Here is a 17,400-nt window from a genome sequence, read left to right as displayed (position 1 = left end):
TCGATTTCATTCCAAGAGTATCCATTCATGATTATGAAGTTTCTTTACTTATCAAATGCTCAACTAAGAAGGTTTCTAATGATTTCATCATATTATCCCTAAATCCATTTCAATCCAAGCTTATACGCGATTATACCATCATGGAAGAGTTTTAGCATTCCCATTGGGTTTATTGTTGCCATGCTTCATCTAAGTCGTGGAATCCAATCCATGTACACCATCAATTGCAATATCCCCAATTTGGGTTTTCTAGGGTACATGGAGTTTTTTACCCAAATCATTAAATCCATCAATGGGATGATTGGATTGAGATTAGAAACATGGAAACCACTCAAGGGAGGTTAGAAAACCAAACCCTAATCATTGTATTTAATTAATTTTGACATTGAAGTTTTACCCATTTCATAAACTCGATTTCTAGGTTGAAAGGAGGAGAAATTATACCTTTCAAGCCTTGATTCCTTCTCTTATTTGCTTAGTTGCTTAATTTCTCACTTGAAAGAAACCCTAGAATCCCTTGAGATCAAAATCACCATTAGAGGAGGTGGTAAGAAGCACAAATACATTTTTCTCCATATGAGGGAACGGATGCCTCTTATTTCTCTAAATTTACAATTTGGTCCCCCAAGTTTGCTTGTTTTGGTCAAAACTCACCAATACTCAATATTTGTGATTTTAAATTATGTTTTGACATAATAAGTCCTTCCCTATCCTTTATATAAGTTTTCTATTCCCTTTCCATTAATTTAGACAACTTTTTGGTCAACTTACTTTGCCAACTTGACACTTTTGGTCCTTTAACTTTTAGAATGTTATTATTTTCACTTCTAGCTTTCCAAACTTCATATCAAATAATAATATGATTATTCCTTAACGATTTAACTTTACAAATCCTTTTCATTTATTTACTTTATTAAGTTAAAAATCTAGTCTTACATTTTAGAATGTTACACTCTATTTCGAGTAAAGTTGATTAACATTGCGGTACTCATTTTTCATTCCGACAAGAAAACTAAGCCGAACTCTATTTTTAAAGGTCGTCGAATTTTGGTCGTCGCCTTTCGTTGGATCCTCCGAAACATTTAGTCATGCTTTCACTAATGTCATCTCTTCATCATCCGTCCATCCTTTGCATGGAGCCTTCCCTTTTCTTTTACTTTTTCCTTTTTGGTTTGACTTCGGGCTCTTGAATAGACTCTTGAATGGGTCCTTCATCGGAATAATCGGTTGACTTATCGAGTAGATGGTGGGATTAGGATTGAAAATTAATTTGAGGTTGAGGTTGTGAAAATAATTGGATTTCTTGAACCGTCTCAAACGGATCAAGATCCAAATTTGGACGAGGTATTGGTTGAGAATGGAAATTAGTTTGGGGTTGGTTTTGGTAAAATGACATGGGTTGAGAAGAGTACGGATTGAATGAAAACATTTGTGGAGTCATCTTAGGATATTAGTAACTAGCGAGTGAATGAATTGGTTGATCAAATGAATGTCGATAAGATAGTGGTGATGGAAGGTTTGGTGAATGAGGGTTTGGAGGTGGAAGGTTTGAAGATTTTATTTATTATTATTATTATTATTATTATTATTATTATTTTGCTTTTTCTTGGGGTTTTGTTTTAAGTAGATGAATATATTTTTGTTTGGTGAATTGTAATAATTTGTGAGAGGTAATGATATTTTGTGTATGTGAAATGTTGAGAGTGTAGTTTAATTTATAATGGTTGATATAATCTGAAATTTTAAATTTTAGGTGGTAAAAAACGTTTTTATTTATTTATTTATTTATTTAATGAAGTTAGTTAGAAAATTTGTTGAATTAGATTTGTAGTCAAGAATCCGGTCAAACAGATATCAACCAATCACATGGATGCATGGACGAAATTTCTTGAGGGTCATGAGGGGCTGTGGCCCCCTTGTTTTGTTTGTTTTTTTTCTTTTTTTTGTAACAACTAGTCCATAAATATTAAATTTTTTACATGCTAAAACTATAAAATTTTATTGTGGCCCCCTTATTCTCCAATATTTATACATATTATTCTTCTCCCCAAATTAAAAGTTCAAGCTCCGTCATTGCATGCATGACTGCCCTTCTCTCTCCTCTTGTTAAGGTGGTAGCGACTCTAGCTTATCGAGCCACCTAACAAGCGCTAGTGGACGGTGTTCCAACTCTTTGGCGACTTATCTCCGTGTAGCCTTATTGTATTGCCAAAATCATATAATATACATGTATTCTTTTACATGTCTTTTATATTATTGTCTCTATGTTCCAATTATAAGTGTAGGACGCCATATGCTCGGATTACATGGGTGATGACTGTGACGGAGTTACGTCATCTGCTTACCACATCATCTCACCCTTTCACACTGGTGAATTTAACTAATTGAACGCAACCCTTGTCGGTTTGTCAAAACAAAACTTGATCATCTCTGGGAAAGGAGTTTCAAATGTGAAACTTTTATTAAACTCTGTTATCTCTCAGAATATTATATCCTCAAAACTAATATTATTTAAAAATAAATGTGAACCTGGTTCGGTTATTTACTTTCAAGAAGAATAAAGCTAGTCATTCCATTAGTTTAATTCAAAAAGAGATGTTATCGAATATATTTAGGATATGGTGAGATACATGGCTACTTGGACTATAAAAACTGAAGAAACAAACCAATAAGACTTGCAAGCATCCATACTTCATTCCTACAGTTCTAAATTTGTACAACGCAAACATGTCAACTACAGAAAAACGCTGCAAAATATGCAGAAGGACCCTGGTTAAGTTGTCTAGCTCACAATATGCACCATGTCCCGTGTGTGGGACTGTCAGTCTTTTTTACAGAAAGCTCAAGGTCCCTGTTCTCAAACGAATTGAACAAATTACCAATGTAGTAGACGATCTTCAACGAAACCCCTCTCAGATGTTGTCGAGGTTACCACGTTTTTCCCAAATCAGTATCAAACAACAAACACAAACACCTCTGTTGCAAAAAAGGAAGAAGGCTGTTCTATGTGGTGTGACCTACAAAGGCCATAGCAAGAAACTTGAAGCCAGTGTTCATAATGTAAGGAGCATGCAACAACTACTTGTGAACAAACTGGGTTTTCTTAATGATTCAATCCTCGTCCTTACAGGTGCTTTTCGATCCACTTTGAATGCCTCGAGTTAAATTTTTACTTCGTTCATGTGAAACATATCTGAATTTGTGATAATATAACTTTTTCTGCAGAAGAGGAATCCGATCGCTCTAGGATTCCAAAAAAACGTAACATACAAGAGGCATTACGCTGGCTGGTCGAAGGTTGTAAATCTGGGGACTCGTTGATATTCTACTATTCAGGGCATGCATGCAAGGTTCCTGATGAAGATGGAGATGAGATTGATGGGTATGATGAAGCGTTGTGCCCTCTTGACTATAGAGTGGCGGGAGTGATACTTGATGACGAAATCAATGCCACCATTGTCGCACCACTACCTCATGGAGTAACACTTCATAGTGTTATTGACACTTGCTTCAGCGGAACTGTGCTAGATCTACCCTTTCTTTGCCAGATCAACCAGTCGGTGTCAATTACATTTTACTTACTCAATTGAAACACTTTTTGTCCCAGTTTTTTATTGCTGCCCTCGATTCATTAAGAAAGAACATTGAGATATTTAAATATAGTCAAACAATTCATTAAAGAGCATACTAATTAACGTTTTGGAAACAAGTTTTCATTGCTTTAGATGGAATTTCAAAAAAAGTAAATTCATGATGTTCTTTATTGGAGCAGGGATGGACTATATATGTGGGAAGAACACCAACTTATAAATAAAGGGACTCGTGGAGGCAAAGCACTGTGTATTAGTGCCTGTGCAGATAACCAGAACTCAGCGGATACATCGGTAATTATCATCTTCTTTACTCTTCGGCCAAAATAGTAAGTGTGTTGTACAGTATATCATTTCCCACTTTACACGGCATCCACAAATTGAGATCTATTAAGTTTAGTGGATTCTTACATCAATATTCTATTTTCGGTACCACTTTAATATTAATTTCTAGATTGTATTGGAATCTATAAAGTTTAATCAAATATATTTTTATAAAACTTAATTTTGTTTTCATTGAACACTTCTATAGACATTAAAATCCAAATCTATTATATTTCAACTTGGCTTTCTTTTAATGGATTGATTGTTATTCATTCAACCATTTTATTAAATTTTGCATTGTAGATGTTCTTTTTTTTAACGACAAAACTTTATTAGCAAAAGTGACTAGCGAGAAGCTAGAAAAGAAAACAAAATTACACCCAATCTTCCCAATTCAAAGTTTTAAGCCCTTTCCCTCTATAACCAAGACTATCCACGTTCATAACTTTAGCCAACCCAATTATCTATTAAAAAATTATTATCTCTCTTATTAAAATACACAAACAATCATACCAAAATTTATCACTCATTAGCAATCAACTCAGCTTAATTTTTAACTAAAAAATTATACATAAAAATTATATCAATATTCATCTCATTTTGTAGGGAAAAATAAATCATGTATTTTTGTATATTTTGTTTTATTTTTTAATAAAGATAAACTATATTTTTTTCAAAATTACTTTTGGTTTATAAAAGTTCATTTAATTCCACAATTGAGAGATGGACACGTCGCAATGAAAAGTTTAAGAAATTGGTGAGCTTGGATCGTGGGCATAAGCAGATCGTGAGATATCTTCAAATTTTCTGTTATTTTTAAATATTTTATTTGTGAGTCATACTTTCTAGCTCACCCATAGGGATAGCCTAATCCAAAGAAAAGATAAATACTTCACTTCATTAGCTAACAGTGAAATGCCTTTTGACTTGCCTCTTAAACATAACTTATTCCTATAAGACCAAAGAGTCCACAGGAAGGCTCTGATAATCGCCTCATGCTTGTCAATTTCAAAATACCTCCAATTTGGGTTAACCGGACCAATGATTGAAGTGTGAAGAGAATTGCAAGAAGCCAAAAAAGGAAGCTCCGTCCACCACCTACCCATGTGGGCCATCAACTCTATATCGGTCGAACATGAGAGAAAAATATGCTCTTCATTTTCCATAATTGTGTTACACAGCGGACACAACAAATTTGTAATCGCCATCCCCCTTTTGGTCAAGTTCTATTTGGTGGGTAATCTCGCTAACCTTAGTCTCCAAATAAAAATGTTAATCTTGCTCGGAACGACCTTGCTCCACACTGTGGGAATAGGGACAACAAAAAAAGAATAAAATCAAAGGCTTTTCTCAAAGAGCTAACAATGAAGACACCATCACTCTCAAGAGCCCATCTCTATCCTTTATATGCTCGATTACCCTGTCGATCCGCCATATTGAAAGATAGAATTCAGATCTAGATTGTGAGACACCAACATATCCCCGATATCACAAATAGTTTCAACGTTTGTTAGATGACTTCTATTTTGATTCTTTTTAGTAAGAAAATAAAATGAGAGACAAAATAAATAAATTCAAAAGATACATGTTATGCATACGGCATACACAATACACACGATTATGCGCAAAGGAAATATACAATAGTTCATATGTATTCATGCAATCTGTAGGGATCTTGTAACATCCCAAAAACCATGACAAAATTTTTCATTTTATTAAACATGTTTTCATTTAACCATAAGATAATCAACTATTGTTTTCAAATCAAATACATAGAAATTAGAGTATCAAATTATCTCTCAAACATAAATCAACGTGAGGATGTGTACGATCACGTTTTTGCCTTGCCCTGATCATCTAAAGTACCAGAAAACATTGAAATCAACAACTATAAGCCAAAACTTAGGAGTTCCCCCAAAATACCTCACACAACAATACATATACAATGCATGCACACCGGGCCCACAACCATAAAGACTGGATTGCCCGCGGGCCCACAACATGAAGACTGGATTGCCCCTGAGCCCACACCATAAGACTGGATTGCCCTCCCGACCCTCAGCTTATGACTGGATTGCTCTTGATCCCCCATCATAAGACTAGATTGCCCTCCCAGCCCTCAGGTTATGAATGGATTGCTCCCTGGTTTGTTGGCTTACAGCTCAAAGTAGTACAGCCTCAACCTAACCATACTATGAACTAAATAATAACCAACAATACAGGTAATCATACAGATCTACCAATCTACCATATCACTACAATATACCAACTTCCTATACACAATGACACATACTTTAATACAAAGTATAGTGAGAAAACTCCCTCTTGAGTTTTGTGGTGATTTTTTGTGATTTGAAGAGGAAGAAGGTGATCCTTAGGCATTTATTCAGCAAGCAACTCTCCTAATCATCTTTGTATACTTGTTCTGGACTATTTTAAGTGTCCAATCTTAACCTTTATGCATTCAACTTCTAGATGTAAGCTTCCATGCTATTATTTCCATGATTGGGAAAGTTTGCATGAATGTATCTCATAAAGTTAGCAACTTTACGAATCCTTGAGGTCATTTTGGGGTTTGGTGTTGTAGATCTAGAGAGTTATGGAGTTTTGGTTACTTTTATGAGATTTGAACCCCATTTTACACCATTTTGACCTAGTTTGAGTTCCATACATGCATTGGACATGCATTGCTATAAAGCACCGATTTTATGATGTTTTGGATGTAAGAATGCCTTCTGGAAAGTATCGATGGATAACTTGAGGAATTAATAACTTAATGTAATAAGCTGGTCTGGGCGATTACCATGACATAGAGATTGTCGTCCACGTCGTAATGCTATGTAGTTTTACGATTATTTTGTCGTGAAGCTGCCACGACGTGACAAGGATTGGTCACGATGTCATCTGAGTTTACATTTGACTGTTAACCGTTGACATTGACGAAGTTTGACTTTAGGTCAATTGATGGTTTTGGGTTGTAGTTTGAGACCTGGTTCTTGATTATTGTATATGTGACCAGTAGTACCTATTTTGGATTTGCTAGAGCTGTGTTGTTTTTCTGCTAGCCTGGGAGGTGAGTTGCTTGCTGAATCAAGAACTTCAACAATGGAGGCTAGGGTTTCAAAGAGGGAGGAGGGGGTGATGGAGGACGAGGGTGTGCAAACCTTGGCCATCACATTCCTTAAATAGGGGCACAAACCCCATAAATTCGGGTTTATCATTAAATGGCTGGCACGTCATAGCCATGGCCACATCGTAGGACCTCATTCACTACGCCGTGGCCACCAAATCTAAAACTTGGAGAATAAAACTTTTTAAGAGAAACAAACTAGAATCTTGGTGTTACAATGCTCCCCCACTTGAACTAGATTTCGTCCTCGAAATCAGTCCTTACCGAGAACTCCTTAACACGCCCAAACTCCTCGTGGTTCTTCCAAGTCTACTTCCTACCATAAATAAAACCACCCAGAGTGACAAAATCTTCAATCACAAACAGAAAGATTTCTGAAACCAAGTGCATAACCTAACCCAAGCAGAATCTTACAGAAGATCAAATTCATGACCGCAACAGCCCGAACATAACATCTAACCAACCTTGAGAAAACTAGCTATTACCCTTAACTCGAAGGCTCTTAGGTTGTGCCCGAAAACCTAGAAAACAAACCTGTCATATATGTCAACCTTGTTGACCGGGAAACTTGGATGCCCGCTCTTAACGAGTTCCTTACCAACCTTGCTCCATCAAACGGATGAACTGAAGAATATATTCCATAACTAACTGATGGGTCCGACAACCGCACTCACGAATGAACATTAACTCTAAACAAAAGCCTAGCGGCACAGACAAAACTAGCCTATACATTGACACAACCCTAACAACCTTAAGTCCGAATAGAGGAACGACCAAGCAGACCATGACAGGTCTGATTCCACCCACTAAAATCGAAAATTGCCTAAAAGTTCTCAAATACATATTTGACTTCCTGGCAAGTCATCACTATCCCACCGCTCCCACGAGTGTAACAATGTCAATCTAAAAGACAATCTCGGGCAACAATCACACTCCCAGACGCTCAGGGGTACAACCACTTAACAAATCATCCAAGATTCCTACAACAAACTTCATCACTGGCAACTCAACTCACTCGGAACTGTTCTCACAACCACACATAATGATCCATTCTGAAAACTCCATGAAGAACTGTCGATAACAACCGTGAATTTCCAAAAAAATCAAAACCCTACCAAAATCCGACCAAAAACCGTCGACTACTGACCATCAGTAGTATTTCCATACTGCTCAAAATACCCAACTACACCAAAGACCAACGAATTACACCTATGGATCTCCATGACACAACTGTCGGCCCAACACATAAGTGAAATACACAATGGTTCAAGACACATCATGACAGCATCCAACCATTGGGATGAGAAGCTCACGGTTCCTCACTGTTCTTGCCATCACCCAATCACAAACATGAAGACTACCGACCAGCGCCCGATGGGCCTATGGGCACTCGACTATCGTCCCACCGTACTGCAGGAACCTAGTCAACATCCCATGTTACACTTACCAACAACCACAAGATCCATATTATTATATAACACACAACCCTTCCTCAGTCTAGACTGCTACTAATGCATCATTGAACAATACATTCTCACATGTAACTAGGAAATGAGATAAACTGTTGAACGCTTGCCCAACTTAAAAGAAATAAATCGAACAAGGACTATTCTAACCGTATGTACTGAGGTTATCACACTCATTCCCCCCACTCCACAAGACCGTATCTGTAGGACTGTTAACAATTCACACTTCCCAACACAACGCTTCTTCAGGCTGATTGTGTTCCTTCTTATCATATCCTTACATAAAGGGTGTTGTACTAGTAGATCGGGCGAAATGACGTACCTTAACTGTTAACAGAAACGTTCTCTAATAACCAAAACAAGATCCCACACCTTAATTGAAAACGAAACAGATCCCACCAATGCCTAACGAACCTATTAATACCTCCAAATTTGGAGAAAAATCCAAAATTATCTAGAAATGTTGTCAGAAACCTGATCGGATGAACTCGAATACCAACCCTGACAGCGCGATTTCCTAAATTGAACTCTGTGAAGTTCCATGGTCACACCCGAAAAACTGAACAACGTGGCTTTAACTTCCGAGCTTCCAATAACCAAGGACACCTTCCAAACTCGAGCCTACTAGAGACAATGATTCTACAACCAGAAAAATAAGAGTACCCAAACAAATGGAACAAGATATACGCCTTATAAAACTTGATGAAGGGTTGACACATCAACTGCACCTTCCATTATTACTCCTTGGAGACCCTCGTACGACTCCTGGATGCCGATGAGGAATGAACTGACCAACCGACCAAAAATTGATCAAAAACTAAACCCAATGACCCCACAAAACTAAACAAAGTCCATAAGAAAATGCTCTTACCCAACTCCGAGGCCGACTGTCAGGTCAATAATTGTCCATCTCAACCAAATACGACTAACCCACACCCAGAGTTGGCTGCGTTCTCTATATTCGATACCTAACTTGAGCGGCTCAAATACCCATCTCTTAAGATCCTTGACGCTTCCAGGAGATACTATGGACCACAATGAGGCTCCTACCCATCAACTTCTTTCTGAGAGAACAACATATGCATTCTTAAAGACATAAGTCTGACGACAACTTGCTCTACACTCACAACTCCACTAGAAAACCTCCTTACCATGAGTACTCCGATGGTATCCCAAGTGTGTTCCTTTCAACAACAATAACCATGCACCAAAACCTTGCACACTTGAATCATATGTTCCCTCATCCCACTACACTGAACCCACAAAAATTGGGTAGACCGATAATCTTCCAAGAAGAATATCTAGTTCTCCCCCACTTAGGGTTTGAACTACTATCGACTGAAGCATGCAATCCCAAAACCTCACACCACCTCGGCCAGGTACTCGCCAACATTGAATCTCGGTATGGAAAATGGCATATGAAGATCCTTTGAATAATGAACAAACAATCATAAAGAAATCTTGAACCTTAAATGGAGACATCAGAAGCCTTTCCAGCATCGTCACCACAATCTTAGCGAAATCGATCTTAATACCATTTGATTGACAAGGAATCCTACAAACAGATTTTTCGTGCAACCAAAAATTGCATTAGAAGAATTTATCCACAACCTTATCCTACTCTGGAGCTTCAAAAATCCCTTAAAGATGCTCAATTAATAGCTCCGAAGAACTGAACATATCAATAGAACTCTCATTTCCGAGTTAGAACATCTCTATCCTCCTTGGATACGCCAGATATTTTCTAAAACAATGCCACATATCTAACTTGCGACGTGGTCTTCACCTAGGCCACTGAACTAAAAGAATAGTCGAGTCTCGAACATTCCCTTGCTGAAAGACGAAAACGATTCACCACGAATCGAATGATACCACCTTGCGACAAAAAAGATGCGGAGAACACTACAATGAATCATGGTGCCAAACCATGCTATCTATCCTAAACCAGCTTCTAAGATCCCCGTGATTTCCTTGATTCGAGTATGGATCCCATGCTTCCAGTAGTACAGGCCCAATACTACCTTCCATACTTATCCATACTTTCCTTAAGAATCATCCCAGATCCTCTAAGTCACTTCCTAATGACTAGTATCATAGATCCTCGCGCTAAACATCATACTAAGGTACTTCCTAGGCTCCCCTAGGATTCCATATCCCATATAAGCACACTCTAACACTATTCCTTAGTCCATCAGGAATCCTACCTCACCCTGCTCTCAGTCGTAGAGGTAACTTCTAGAAATTCCAATTAACCATCTTACGACTACAATTACATGCAACAAAAATTAAATAATCTTTCGATTGAAAGATCCTGCCCTACAATAGTTTGACTCAACGAGAGTTTCACAATAGAGTCACATCAAGAAATCTTAAATTATTTAATCCTTGTGGCATGAAATCGAATGTATTCACTTAATAGTTAATTAACATCAATATAGGTCTCACATAACACAAATCAAGCAACATTCGAGTAGCGAAACCGACTGGAAATAAGACATCATAAAGATCAGGCAAATCCTCATATGAAATTCCTGACCACTAGGACCAAGCAACTAAGATACACATACATCCTATATCCACTCTCTTAAGAGCAACTAACAATTCCTTACTTACTGACTTACTAACAACCCTACTCACTCATGAAAACTCCACTAACCCTGTAGTCACCTTGTGTATACTAATCATACATAACACTAGATTATATAGACAGTAGAATAATTCATTCTACCCTAAGTCCAAAACTAGACAAGGAACAGGAAATAAGGCTAAATCAAACATTCTCAGGCTGTAAAATCTTAGTTATGTACAGCCATGATGCATACACTAAACAACTACAGTAATAATGTCAGTTTCGTATAACATACCAAGAAATTCCTAGGCTATCAGGCATCATAAATCAAACAATTCTATTAACAATTTTTGAAGACCCCTAGCCTATAATCTAGCATGCATTTATAACATATCATCAATACACATAGAACAAGTGTGGGTATCTTGGGGAATAACTTTCCTTGGGCTCCGACTGATTGTACACATCACATCCTCTCCGTTGATCAGTTTAAAATTAATTATGAAAAATATTTTGTAGATCCATAGTTTGAGTCTGAAATCACATAAGTGTTCATCCAATTATCTCAAACCAGAGCCCTGATACCAACTTGTAACATCCCATAAACGATGAATTTTTTTTCATTTTATTAAAAACATTTTCATAGAACATTAGATAATCAATGATTATTTTCAAATAAAATCCCTAGAAAACAGAGAATCAAATAATCTCTCGAACATAAATCAGCAGGAGGATGTGTAGGATCAAGACTTCACCTTGCCTTGATCATCGAAAGTACCTGAACACATTAAAATCAACAACTGTAAGGCAAAACTTAGTGAGTTCCCCCAAAATACCCCATACAACAATGCATATACAATGCATACACACCGGGCCCACAACTACAAAGTCTGGATTGTCCCCGGGCCCACAACAAGAGGACAGGATTTCCCTGAGCCCAAAAAATAAGACTGGATTGCCCTCCCGACCCTCAATTTATGATTGGATTGCTCTCAGCCCTCCGCTTACGACTTGATTGCTCCCAGGTTTGTTGGCTTACAACACAAATTAGTACAACCTCAACCTAACCATACTATGAACTAAACAATAACCAACAATATAGGTAATCATACATATCTACCAATATACCATATCACTACACTATACCAACTTCCTACACACAAGGACACATACTACAGTACAAGGTATAGTGAGAAAACTCACCTCTCAGGCTAACAGACAAACAACATAGCTCTAGGAAATCTAAAACAGGTAATATTGGTCACATATACAATAATCAGGAACCAGCTCTCAAACTACAATAAAAAAACCCTCAATTTGACCTAAAGTCAAACTTGGTCAAAGTCAACGGTTAACGGTCAAAAGTAAACTCAGATGGTTGCCACATTCTGACCAATCCTTGCCACGTCCTGCAGCCTCATGACAAAATAGTCGCGAACCTGCGTAACGCCACGACATGGAGGCCAATCTCCACATAGTGGGAATCGCCCAGACCAACTTATTACATTAAGCTCTTTATCCCTCATGTCATCCATCCATACTTTCTAGAAGGCATTCTTACATCCAAAACATCATAAATATCGTTGCTTTACAGTCATGCATATCCAATACATGTATGTAATTCAAACTAGGTCAAAATAGTGTAAAATGGGGTTCAAATCTCATAGAAGTAACCAAAACTTCATAACTTTGTAGATCTACAACAATAGACCCCAAAATGACCTCAAACATTCATAAAGTTGCTAACTTTATGAGGCTCATTCATCCAAACTTTCCTAATCATGAAAATACTAGCATAGAAGTTTACATCTAGAAGTTTAATGCATAAAGGTTGAGCTTGGATACTTACCATGGTACATAACAAATGCACAAAGATGATTAGGAGAGTTGCTTGATGAATCAATCCCAAGGACCACCTTATTCTTCTTCTTCAAATCACCACAAAACTCAAGAACTTCAACAATGGAGGCTAGGGTTTCAAGGAGGGAGGAAGGGAGGTGATAGAGGCTAAGGGTGTGCAAACCTAGCCATGACATTCCTTAAATATGGGCGCAAACCCTGAAAATTAGGGTTTATCATTAAATGGTTGTCAGGTCGTGGCCATCAGGCGGCCACATCGTGGTGCCCACTAAACCTTCACACACCTTCTCTCCTTAGCCACATCTTGGGACCTCATTCACCAGTTGTGGCCACCAAATCTAAAATTTGTAGAATAAAACTTTTTAAGAGAAACATACCTGAATCTTGGTGTTACAGATCTAAGTTTCATTATATTATCACAACTACTAGAGTAATAATAAAAGTTGCATACCTCTTTATCAGCTAGAAATCTCCTTACTTGAGATCTAGTTCTTGTCACCATTTTTTGGATGTAAGGACTCAAAGTAGAATCCATATAACAGTTCACACCCAAGAACACCACTTGAACAAAATGATAAAACCCTAGGAGAAGGGAGGCAATATCGAAACATGCTACAATCGCTAGAAGGGTTAAGAATTTTCGTCCACTTTAGGGAGAGGAAGGGAAGAACGAAATTTCTAGCAAGAAATGAGCATCTAGGGTTTGACCCATATCTCCCTATTTATAGACTTTAGTTGCTTAATCCCAAAGCAACTCCAAAACCCTGATAGGGCTTATCTGATTTCTTCCAACCCTATCCCTTGGGGTTCTGGAATGTTCTAATTAATTAAAGCTTTTTATTAATTAACATTCAGCCCCTTTAATTAATCAATTCCCAATTAATTCTAAAATAGTTTCTAATTAATTTATCACAATATGACAAATTAATAAACTAATTTCTCCTATATTTTTTTGTCTTTTAATTTCTCAAACGAGTCTTAAGAGCAACCCAAAACAATCCTGTTATTATTAGAAATATTATCAATAGTTAGGTCCTTGTACATTCTTTCCAACATTGACACATCATTATTTAACTCTCCAAACAATTTTCTCAACTTTTTTTACAACGCATTGAGCTCTATAAAGGTCAGTGGAACATATATGTATTAATTAAAAGGTTTATTTTCCCATTGAAAAATTCAATGATCATTGAACTTCATATCCATTGGTTGCTAACATGACATTCCACAATAGTGAATGTCAATTAAGCATGTCAAGTCATTCGACTATCTCATTAAACTATGCATTATAGGGTGTAGGAACGAAAATCACAAACATTAGTGATCAAGAATGACAAATATTGTTGCAACACATATTGTTTGTTAGTGTCCTTCCTTCGTTCTTCAGTTAGGGTTGTAGCCTCACACACGCTATTAAATATTGTTGCAACACTAATTATGTATTTGTTTTAGGTTAAACTATGCATTGGACATTGTATTCAATTAAATCCTAATATTTGTTTTAGAAATTAAGCTAAAAAAACTTGCATTTGTTTTCATGTTTGGGTTTTTACCTCACCAATCCAATATGCAGTTTTTTTCATAAATATGATCAAAATTTAAGGGTTTTTTTAAATGATTATTACTAATATTTTCTTATAGTCTTAGTATATTCTTTGTGCATGATGAATTGCATTATCTTAATCTAATACTATAATATTCTCGTTGTCTGACATAGAATATCCTTTCATCATAATTTTCTTCTTCTAAATAAAACTGTGATTATAGTTTTCTGACAAATGATATCAACCAAAGCTTTTCAAGATCGGGATCCTATATAGCATTGTTTTTCACTTTGCAAAATCATGATTGTAAGATCAATTCAAGGGTCGTAAGATCCTACCAAAAGCATTTTAAAACATAATAAATATATTTCCTATTTCATCTACCAATTAACATTTTAGTTCACAATAAATACTTTAAAAAAAATTAAAAATACATCTCTAATACATTATTTAACGATAAAAATTCAAAAGGTGTTTTTAAGGTTCATATTCGATGCATTTAGTTAGTCCAAGACAAAATATTAGATTTTTTAGAGAAAATTTAAAGTTAACGTACTTACAATCGATCATACGATCTTATGATCCGGTCTTACGATCATAACCATATCTTACCCAAAAACGATCCAAGTATGATCATGATCATTTTACATAGGTGTGATCATAGGATCTTACGATCATACGATCAGAATCGTGATTTTAACAACATTGATATCATTTGTTTGAAAAATGTTTTTTTTTCTAAAGATAACTTTTTGTAAATTTTCGATTATTATTTTTACTTTAAAGAAAATGTTGTACAATATCATCGGTCAAATACTATAATACAATTGGATAATAGTAACATAATATTTTATATCACATATAAGTATTACATTAAGGTTATAGTAAGATAAAATACTAAAACTAAAAAAAATTAAAAAATATATTTAAAAAAAAACCAAATTTTTATATCATATTTACAAAAAAGCACGTTCATATTTTATCTATGACCAGTTTACCGGGTAAAAATTTAAATATGTAAACAATTACAATTTTTTTGGGCTTAATTGCTAAAAAGTTATTTTAGAAGACTTAATTGAATATGATTTCAAAATTAATATAAGAACTTTTATGCAGGCTTTCACAGGCAATGCTATAGGTGCATTAACTTTTAGCTTCATTCAAGTTATTGAAAACGAAAGCAAATTGACATATGGAAGGTTACTTAGCTCAATACGTAAAAAAGTCCATTACGCTCAACAAATGGTAGGGCGGTTTGTACCATTTGCATCTTCTATGTCTCAGGTATTTCCCACCTTATTCGAATCCTAAAGGTGTTACTTATCAATACAAATATTCTTTGGGTAAGCGTAAATTTATCTAAGGCGCAATACATGAAACATTAGGAGCATAGGACTCAATCCGAATGGAGGCTACTTTTAAAAATTAGTATCAAGTAAGACATGAATACATATGGTGTGCACGTTGCAGCGTGTAGGTGTGTGGCATTACTCTAGGCGGTTGAAATGAATCCTAAGGTTTAGATATTGTTAGTTTCCCGAGTAACCTAAATTTTCCAATGCCAAATAATCATTCGCTCGCACTTCCCACAACTTCATATAATGGAATTGTTCACAAGGATACGATACACACACATGTCTAAGAATCACATATTTTGCATGCATGCTTTTTCAAACCAAATACTTACTAACAAATGGTAATTTTTGAATAGAATATTTAGTAAAGAATTTGTATAAGTAGTATGGTTAATTATATATAAGTTTGTGATGATTGCTTACATTATGAAGTTTGGACTATGTAGGAACCTCAACTATCTTGTTCAACAAGATTTGAGATTTATTCGGAGCCTGTTATGATGTAAAGTATAATTCTACCGGAGATTAGATGGAGATAAGAAGAATAACTTATAAAAATTTACTACTAAGTTGTTAAGATTTAAGCTAAACTTGGAGGTCTTATCTGTAATTGAGTCATATTCTGGTAGTTACTCTGCCAAACTGTCATCTTTCAAAAGGTCAAACCGGCATTTCAAAAGGTGCAACGCTTTATGGTATGTTTCTAGTAATAAATGGTATGTATGCAATGAACAAATATTAGAGTAATGCTTGTATAATATGCTTATTTTGTGATGTTTAATAGCTTTGGTTGGTATAAAACACACTGCAGTTAGTTAGTAGAGTCTATATACCAATTGTGTAGAAAGTTGGCTAAATCAAGGAAAGTAAAAGTGATAATTTATAATGTACAAGTTTTGTGAATGTAAGTTTGGAACCACAAGGATCCAGAAGATCGTTTTAGGACACTATATGATACTTTAAGCACATGAAAAAATAATCAGGCAGAAAACCCAAAAGTAGCATTTCAAAATGTTAATATGTGGTTTTGCACGACTAGAGCTTCCCAATAAGGATTATGAATTTACCCAATAACAAAGCAAAAAAAAAAAAAAAACTCTAGGTATTTAGATCGTAACATGTGTATGCCGATGAAAAATTTGTGATCAGCCCACACTCCAACCCTAGATATTTGGGTTTTCACATATTCACTTTGTTAACCAACATATTAAAATAGAATTGTGTCACGTTTCATTCAGTTACAACTCCAAGGTTGTGGGAAAACATATATAGACAATGTTTGATAGTTTATAGCTCAAAAGTGATGATTCTTGCATAATTTAAGATGATTTTATCATTAAAGGTTTGGAATAAAGGTGAAAACAAAAATCTAACTTCTATTTGGGATAAATTAATAAAATTAATATTCAATAATATATGAACTAAGAGAAATTATAGCTTCCATGTTTAATATCTTGTTTGATATGAAGTAGTGAAGTTGTATAATCATCACAAGTAGCATGAATTAAGAATATTTTAGAACAATGTATATGATAAATATGTTCTAAATTTCTGACTAATTG

General features: G+C 35.7%; 1 protein-coding gene across 2 annotated transcripts; it reads left to right on the top strand.

Moving 5' to 3' along the window:
• Positions 1 to 2,681: 2,681 nt before the first annotated feature.
• LOC145125115 (metacaspase-1-like) lies at positions 2,682 to 16,585 on the top strand. 2 transcript variants are annotated; one of them, XM_079060604.1, is made up of 5 exons: positions 2,682 to 3,130; positions 3,226 to 3,556; positions 3,773 to 3,884; positions 15,600 to 15,767; positions 16,285 to 16,585. In XM_079060604.1, the coding sequence occupies exons 1-5, from the start codon at positions 2,728 to 2,730 to the stop codon at positions 16,342 to 16,344; spliced, it is 1,074 nt and encodes a 357-aa protein (XP_078916730.1). In that variant the 5' UTR covers positions 2,682 to 2,727; the 3' UTR covers positions 16,345 to 16,585. The 2 variants fall into 2 exon arrangements, with proteins under 2 accessions (XP_078916730.1, XP_078916731.1); XM_079060605.1 differs by lacking the exon at positions 15,600 to 15,767.
• Positions 16,586 to 17,400: the final 815 nt, after the last annotated feature.

Source organism: Lactuca virosa, chromosome 7 (assembly GCF_052849685.1).
Source record: "Lactuca virosa cultivar CGN04683 chromosome 7, Lactuca_virosa_CGN04683_v6, whole genome shotgun sequence".
NCBI lineage: Eukaryota > Viridiplantae > Streptophyta > Magnoliopsida > Asterales > Asteraceae > Lactuca > Lactuca virosa.
The sequence above is the reverse complement of the archived record's forward strand: the minus strand, read 5'-3'. Positions and strand labels throughout refer to the sequence as shown.

Bases quoted from the DNA above. Each gene is read 5' to 3' on its own strand.
- LOC145125115 (XM_079060604.1), top strand. From the start codon at position 2,728: ATGTCAACTACAGAAAAACGCTGCAAAATATGCAGAAGGACCCTGGTT. The intron at 3,885-15,599 runs GTAATTATCATC...ACTTTTATGCAG, and splicing joins AGAACTCAGCGGATACATCG to GCTTTCACAGGCAATGCTAT. The intron at 15,768-16,284 runs GTATTTCCCACC...TGGACTATGTAG, and splicing joins TTGCATCTTCTATGTCTCAG to GAACCTCAACTATCTTGTTC.